This window comes from Manis javanica, chromosome 10, assembly GCF_040802235.1.
Source record: "Manis javanica isolate MJ-LG chromosome 10, MJ_LKY, whole genome shotgun sequence".
NCBI classification, from domain to species: domain Eukaryota; kingdom Metazoa; phylum Chordata; class Mammalia; order Pholidota; family Manidae; genus Manis; species Manis javanica.
The window spans coordinates 89969948-89978727 of NC_133165.1; the positions used below are offsets into that span (position 1 = coordinate 89969948).

The 8780-nt window shown below is 37.5% G+C and overlaps 1 protein-coding gene across 1 annotated transcript; it reads left to right on the plus strand.

Annotated features, from left to right (window-relative positions):
- The first annotated feature begins 6708 nt into the window (after window positions 1-6708).
- LOC108404143 (olfactory receptor 8S1-like) lies at window positions 6709-7626 on the plus strand. Its single transcript, XM_017671590.3, has one exon. It carries the CDS (start codon window positions 6709-6711, stop codon window positions 7624-7626), a length of 918 nt encoding a protein of 305 aa, XP_017527079.2.
- The last annotated feature ends 1154 nt before the right edge of the window (window positions 7627-8780 follow it).

Genomic DNA, 8780 nt, shown 5'->3' on the forward strand with positions numbered 1-8780 from the left:
GGAATGGTATAAAGAAGACCTAAAATCTATAATGTCCTACTTTTGAAAAATAATGTGGAGCAAATATGGTAAAATTTAATATCTGTTGTGTAGTAAATGTTTTACGTTTTTCAAGTCTTTATGTTTGAATTATTATATAACAAAACACTTTATAAAATAAGTAAAAACAAAAAACATTTAAAAATACAGAAGTTGTGTTTTATGAATCTCAAGTGTTTAAGAGCAAATTCATACTGGTTTCAGAGGTCATTAATAAACCATACAGAAGCTTCAGAAGAGTGGTTGATGCAGAAATGGTTGCCAATTAATACACTTATTACTTCAGAATACGTGGGTGTGAGGAATGAGAGATTTAAGTTAGAACCTGTAGGGATATAGGGAGTGGGAAAGTAGTTTTAGAGAAAAATATGTTATGAACATATCCACACACAAATAGAGAAAATATTTTGAATGTGCTAAGTGCTAAACATAAAACACAAATGGAGACGAAAAATCAAATACCAAGTTGAGAAATATCAAGTTTGAAGGAATTAATCGCAGAGAAAACAGAATGAAATAGTATCTAAGGTACAGGTGGAGATATTTGTCTGGGATTGAGATGGGACATCTCCTGTACTGTATTAGCTGCTTCAACAAAATACCATAGGGTGGTGGAGACTGAGGGAGAGCAAGCTCCCTAGTGCTTCAAAGGCCACGGATCCCATGATGAGCACCCTACCGTCATGACCTTATCTAAACCTAATTATCTCCAAAGGTCCCATCTCCAAATATCATCACTTTGGAGTTTAGGACTACAACATACAAATTTTGGGGAGATATAATTCTGTCTGTAGCCTCTACAAAATTGAAGGAGAGAGTAAAAATAATGCATTTAGAAGTATTTAATCACAGTAGGAAAATAGGCAAAAATGTTCTTATATATTGGTTACCAAAGAAATACATATAATGAACTACACAAACTCTTAATCTATAGCAAAAATAAAAGACAAATAGCAAGTATTAATGAGAATTCTGGCATACTACGGCAAAGACATTCGAAATTAGGAAGGAGAGAAACATGCTATATGGGTGGACACTGTTGTTTGCCAATTTTATTGTTATTTTATGCTTTTACTTAATAACAACTCTAATTTTAGTTATATATCCAGCACCAGAGAATCATTTATTGTTATTTAAACCATTCATGAAATTCCATTCTCCTTTGCTAGATGTTAGTTTCCCAGTCTCCTTTGCAGCTAAGGATAATCATGTATTACATGAAATATATATAATACATGGTGGAATAGTCCTTGCTTTTCTTTCTAAAGAGGACATGATGTATGAGAATGTGATGCTAGGAGCTATGGAAGCTATGAAGGAAAGGGCAAAAAATTACAGTCACACTGAACCAAACCCCAAATCTCGTACCTCCCCAGACTTCTTGAATAAAAATAGACATTACTATAGTTTAATATAGCTATTTAGGTTTTCTCTTTTTTTCAAACAAATGCATTCTAACTGATAGGAAATGAAAAGATGGAGAAAATAACCAATCTAGAAGAAAAATTAACTAAAAAATTTCATATTTTTGCATATGCTTCTTTTGATAGAAATACATAATAAGAACATCCACTTCTTTTTAACTGGTAGGGAGTAAAGAACAATGCTAAAAATTGGGGTTAGGAAGAAAGGTAGAGAGAAGAGTAAACCAAATAAAGACTAAAAAATCAACATTATAAGATATGTTAATTAGCTATACTAAATAATAATAACATAATAGGCATGGACTAAAATAAAACTGTCAGGGACTTCCACTTCTAGTAACTACTAACTGGGTAATCTGGACCAACACACATTTTGAAAACAAAAACGCTGAACAGATATTTTTAAGATAGACTTTGAAGTCTGAAAGCTAAGAAAACAGTGAAGAACTATGGAGACATCATCCCAAAGAAGAAAATCCAGAGAAGCAAGCTTAGCGTTTGAGGGTCTTTTTCCCAACAGGACATATTGAAGAGGTTGTCGAGAATGTGACAAGTCACTTTATTAGTTAAATTGGTGAGAAAAATGGAATTCAGGCACCACCAAGGGGGTGCGTTGGAATCTTACAGGGCAACAACTTGAAGTAAAGGTGGTTCGGAAGCAGGTCAGCTTCATATAGACCAGCTTCATCTCAGCCCTGGAATTACATGGGAGTGATCCAAGGTTGTTCATGTCCGTGGCCGTCTGACAGAAGCAAGTGAAAATGTGAAAATTTTCTCTCAAGGAAGAGAATACAATCTAGGGCCCCAACTTATTTCCAGAATTTTCTTAATATCCTGTTTTCAATGGAAAAAAATCAAACAAATGTACGTGAAGACAAAAACTAGAGACAGTGAAAACAGATCAAGACACATAACTTTACAACAAACAAACCTAAAATATTTATGGAGATGAAAGACAAGATTGGGAATTTTGGCATAATGGTTCTGGAAACTAAAAAGTCTAGGTGAAAATTCTAGAAATGAAAAACTCAGTGACTGAAACTAAGATCTTAATGGATAAGTTTAAAGGAGATTAGACACTGTTGAGGATTGTACTAAATGACTTGTAAACTAGGTAAGAAAACATATACAGTAAGGCACAGAAAGGATAAAGTAACAAACAGAAGAGAGTATAAGATCTATAATGTATAGAATGAAAAGGATAATATACCTGTACATGGAGTTGTATTGAGAGAGACAATAAGGTAATATAGAGGAAAACAGGACAATATGTAAGATAGTGGATGAAAATATCCCAGCTGAAAACATACATCAACTACAAATGCTAGAACACCTATAAATAAGTCCTAAGTATAAGTAAAAAGAAAGTTACACTTTGTCATGTCATAATAAAATCACTAAAAATCAAAAGAGAAAAATATTAAAAATGGCAATTAGACTAACAAATGACTTCTCAAGAAAAACATTAGACTAACCAGAAGACAGAAAACAGTGAGGTAATATCTTCAAAACACTGGATAAAAAGATTAACTTCCCTGCTAGGATTCTACGTCTAGTAAAACCTCCTTTAAGAATGAAGATGAAATAAATATATCACAGAAGACTTGCATTAAAGGAAAAATTAAAAGGAATTCTTCAAGAAGAAAGAAAATGCTCACAGATGAATGTTTTTAGTTTGGCCTATCTTCTGATTATTAATATCCTTATTATCCAATTGGTAGTAAATTCATCCACTGAAATCTTAGTTTCATCTATTGAATGTTCCAATTTTAGATGCGGAAAAAACTGAGAAAAAAGTCAAATGCACGCAGGCAAATTTAAATTACCATTGACCATGTAATAATAATAATGTCCTATGTAATAATTGTCTTGAATATATATTATAATTAAATAGATGAGAACATTAGCAAGATCATATAAAGTTAAGCTGTGAATCACTTAGCTGCAGTGGGAATTCTCAGACAGATCATCTCGTAATCATTTTTAGCTAATGAGTTCAAAGCTGAGCTTTCTAGCAATCAGGATGGACCTCATTGCCCCTGGGCTTTCAGTTTGTACCTTGCCATCCCATTGGCTCCCATAACTCATAGGCCCTTCCGAATGGGTAGACCTGAGCTTCTTTTGTTAGGATGGTGCTCTTAGCAATATATTAACAGTCATAGAGAGAGAGATGTGAAGAAACGATTGCATCATTTTGCTAGAAGAAGTGTGGATGCAGTTGTTTTATTACTTGTTTAGTAATTCAGGTTTTCATTTGTCGTTCTGGGGAGTCATTTACGGATAACAAAAGTTGTCAAAGCTCAGAAGAATTTTCTGAAGTCTTTATTTGCAGATGCTTTTGAAGACTGAGATTATATATTTCTCTTTATGCACAAAGTCTTAAATAGAAAAAGCAATGTTAGTTCACATGATTGAACAGTTGTAGTACATTTCCTCTCTAACTTCTCCTGAGTTTAGAGACATACCCACCAACTCAGAAAAACAGGATGTGTTCTGCATCAGGAAAGGACAGAAACGTGGTAATGTTTTTCTTCTGTTATCTGATGGTGTTTCGTTGCTCCTGTGCTCCCAGGGTAGGACCTTTTCCCCTCAGTTGCCACCGCTTCTTGACATTCCCTCGTCAGGCCCTTCCTTTCTCTTTCATATGCCTCCTCTTTCCTTAGTTCCCCTGGGCTGGAGGTAGTGCCCTCCTCTTTCCTTTCTGATATGGGATTCATTTCTGTTACCTAAGATGTTTTCGTCTGCTCCTCAAAGTCACTTCTCTTCCACCTCTGGGAAAACTAACACTTGGATAAGGGTTAAAGAAAAGAGAATCTAATGATCCTTAGGCACCTCAGTCACCTTCAGCACTATACTTAATTTGATAAATACAGCTTTCCGTGGTGATTATTTTTAGCTTTCATTTTACATATCGGATAACTGAGACGATGTCTTTCTTATATATTGCTATATTCCTTGTCTCTGGGGCTCAAAGCCCACATTTTACCAGACAAGGCTGGGGAGGCTAATACTTGACAGCTGTCTGTAAGAGGTGGGAGGAGATCAGGATATCAGTGATAGACTTCGGACACCTCACAATTCAGTAATAACCCTCTCTGAGCACTCCAAACATACAGAGTCCAGAAACTAACTATATCTTTAATTACAGGTATTCTCTATAATTTCATACTCTGAGGTATATGGAAGTTCAGAACAGCACATGAGACATTACACTGGGGCAAACCTCTCCAGTTGGCAAAGTTTTTCTCCACTGCCCTTTCTACTTCTGGCTCTGTGCAAGCCCAGGGTTCCTTATTGGCTCCTAATCAGATCCGTTCTCTGTGAGTAGTAAAGCCCTAGGCAATTCTCCTCCTGAATTTGATTCATTCATTTATTAATTTACTCGTTCATTGTCATTTTTAAGTAACACTTTCTGAGCAACTCCTTTGGGTTAGTTGCAATGACTAAGTACTTTTGTATGTCTCATTCTAAAATGAGCTCCTCTCACATAGCTTTTCTTTGGAAATGATCTAGGCAGCTAACTCACCCAGTTCTGGTAATACTGAAAACTTAGAGTGGTAGTGTTCTCAGCTGCTTCCATTCTAATCTGGACTCACAGTCTGACTAAATGAAGACTTGAGAATAGTGAAATTATAGCATCAGGTAAAAAGTAATTTTATTTATTTCTGTGACACCCTCTAATAACTCTGATATAGTACACCTCTGCCTGTGAAGGAGTATGGTTTCTGATAGGTAAAGTTTCCAGGTTTGTCCTTCATGAAAATGTCTTTTAGCCTTTATTTCCAAGAGAAAAAAATTTCCCCAAAGTTTCTAGTGCTAGTAAGTGGGGCACCATTTGAAAATGAGTAGAATTGAGAGACCTTTTTTTTTTCTGTCCTCTGTCTGCATTTCATAGTTTGAGTCCTTGCTTTCCCAGCATCTTCTGTGAGTGATGTAATGTTCTCAGGATGAATCCAGGTCACTGGAGCTGGAGCTGCAGTGGTGAGCAAAAGAAAAAAAAAGTATATGGAAATGCAATCCCCATATGACTGGGAGTGTTTAGAGTTTTAGAAATAATACACACTATTTAGCCTTTTATTTTTCTCTTTTAGAAATCAAGGAAGAGGTCTATATCCAACAGGAATTTTCATACCGTGGTGCCTTAATACTGAACTACCACACTGACATTCAGATTTATTCATCTTCTGGATCACTGGATTTGCAAAAGCTTTTATCTAATTCTATGCTAGCTATTGCCCAACTAGGTGAGAAATACAGGTAATATGGACTTGACTCCTAAGAGTAACTTCAATTCTGGGTGTTATTTGGATAAGCAATGGGAGGGAAATCATTAGTCCTTTGAGAGGTTGAATATGCCAGTTTCACAGTATGAACATACAGAGAGCAGGACATGGAGGGTCAAGATGGAGTAGTCAGGATTGTTGAAGGGTCATCCTGAGTCTGTGGTTGTCAGGGTTGTCAGTTCAGAGCAGGCTTTAGAAAGTTTGTAGGCAACGTATGTTTAAGGATGGCGTGAGGGCACAGGCAAGAATCTGAACAGACCACACAAACTGGGCATGGAGAGTAAGACCAAAGTATGTTCCTGTACTGGTCAACAATTTCTCATGATCAATTGTATAGCATCTGTGATATCTCAATGCTGCTTTCTCTCTAATTCATTCTCTTTCTTCTCACTCTGCAAATCTCCAGTCACCACCCCTCTTCATTTTCAATTAATGACTCCGTTTTACATATTTTTTGAAAAATAAAACTCATTAAATGGGAACTGCTTCCTTCCTAACATCGAATCTACTGGCTTCATGCATGCTTGATGGATGGAGTAAATCCAGCCCAACGTAGGTCATGCTCTGCTTTGCTCTGAAACCCAACTGCACTTAAAGACACCACTTCTGCCATTTTCTCTAATTCGTCCTACAGTTTCTCCCTCTCTACTGGAATATTATCCACAGTTTACAAATGTTCTCCAGTAGCTTTAATAATAAAGCAATAACAAAAAATAAATCCTAGGACGTTAAAGAAAGAACAACAAAGGTGAACAGAGAGTTGATCCAGGTTGGGATCCTGCAGAAAAGAATGGTACAGGTTTTAGAAAATCTAGAGACTTAGGGAAGTTTATCATGTCAGGACACAGATTTTTAAGTAGGCATGAAACTTTGTGAATGGGAAAGAGCATTAAAATACTTGGGTATTTCTTAGACATAAGAAGTAACTTCTTTCTTTTATCCCAAAGACAATACTGAAAGCTATGAGAAACCATAGTGCAGTCTCTGAGTTCATCCTCCTGGGGCTCTCTGCTGACCCCCAAATCCAGGCTCTGCTCTTTGGGCTGTTCCTTGTTATTTACCTCCTGACCCTAATGGGGAACCTGACGATGCTGCTGGTAATCAAGATTGATTCCCACCTCCACATCCCCATGTACTTTTTCCTGGGACAGTTGTCCTTCCTAGATCTCTGCCACTCCTCTGTCACTGTGCCCAAGCTGCTGGAGAGCCTCCTGTCTGAGAAGAAAACCATCTCAGTAGAGGGCTGTCTGGCTCAGGTCTTCTTCGTGTTTGCCACTGGGGGCACTGAATCCTGCCTACTCACTGTCATGGCCTATGACCGCTATGTAGCCATCAGCAACCCTCTGCTCTATGGCCAGGTGATGAACAGACAGCTGTGTATGGGGCTGGTGTGGAGCTCCTGGGGCCTAGCTTTTCTGGATGCTTTCATCAATATCCTTGTAGCTCTCAATTTAGACTTCTGTGAAGCTCAAAATATCCACCACTTCAGCTGTGAGCTGCCCTCTCTTTACCCTCTGTCTTGCTCTGATGTGTCTGCAAGTTTTACGGCCCTGCTCTGCTCCAGCCTCCTGCATTTCCTGGGGAATTTCCTCCTGATATTTTTCTCCTACATTCGCATCTTGTTCACCATCCTGAGCATCAGCTCCACCACGGGCAGAAGCAAGGCCTTCTCCACCTGTTCCTCCCACCTCACTGCAGTGAGCTTCTTCTATGGCTCAGGATTACTCCGCTATCTCATGCCAAATTCAGGATCCACTCAAGAATTAATCTTCTCCTTGCAGTACAGTGTGGTCACTCCCATGCTGAATCCCCTCATCTACAGCCTGAAGAACAAGGAGGTGAAGGCAGCTGTGAGAAGAATGTTGAGAAATTGTTTCTAATGTTTCCAACAATAGACTATAAAATCAGAATGATGAGGAAAGAAACTGGTTAAAACTGCAATAAATAGTTCCTGAATATTAGGGAGAATTCTCTTATGTTGGGATCTGCAAAGCAACTTACATCTTTTCTTAAAAACATTTAAAAAAGGTGGAGTCATTTCCTTGAAATGATACTAGTTCTGTGCTAGTCAGAGGAAGGGGTATAGATAAACCTCTTGTCTAATAATTTTTCTTACAAAAATGTTTAATCTATTACATACACAATGGTGGGCTTATTATTGTCTGTCTTGGTGATCTTTACCATTCTTCCAGTAACTAAGCTCCATGTGTTCAATGTAGTTCCAGAGAAATTCTTAATCACCATATCCTCAAATCCTCCTCCCTCCCTCACTCATTATTCACTCCTTCTTCCTGGTACAGTGGCTGGTACAGGAATGAGCACATAGTCAATGCCAGACCATTTACTCTCTTAGGATTTTAATCTTGAGGATAGATTCATCGAGGCAGAGGTCAGTCATTCTGTTTGTAGAACTCTTGACAGCCTATTTTAGTGCCCTTGCTGATAAGATCAATTGCTATCCTAGAGTCTGTCTTTTCAAGGCATTTATAAACATGAATTCTATTAAGAGCACATGATTAGGTATTTGCACCATGTCAGGCACTGTGCTAAGCACTCTATGTACATTATTCCATTTAAATATCACAAAAACTGCTTTAGGTAAATAGTTATCCTTGTTTCAGAGAAGAGGAAACTGACTCACACAGGTAAGTGGTAGGTATGGAATTTGGAACCAAATGAACTTATCCTAAAGCCTATTTTCATTACCACATTAACACAATGACTCTCCCCTTGATGCTGTGAGCTACCCAAGACCCAGTTCATGAATTCCCTTTTTAATGCTTTATTACTGTTGTTGTCTTATTTTATTTTGCTTAAGTAAGTCAGAATTAGATTCTGTCATTTGCAAGAAAAAGACCTAAAAGACATACAGTAGTACCACAAGGAAATTGCAGATGGAGATGTCCAAGGATAATTGAGATATTTGAAATTGCTTATTGGACAAGGCATGTCCAATAGAGACTTCAAGTAACACATTTGTTTATCTTGCTTCAAACCATTTACCTAATGGCCAGCCATCTCCAGCTGTGAGAGG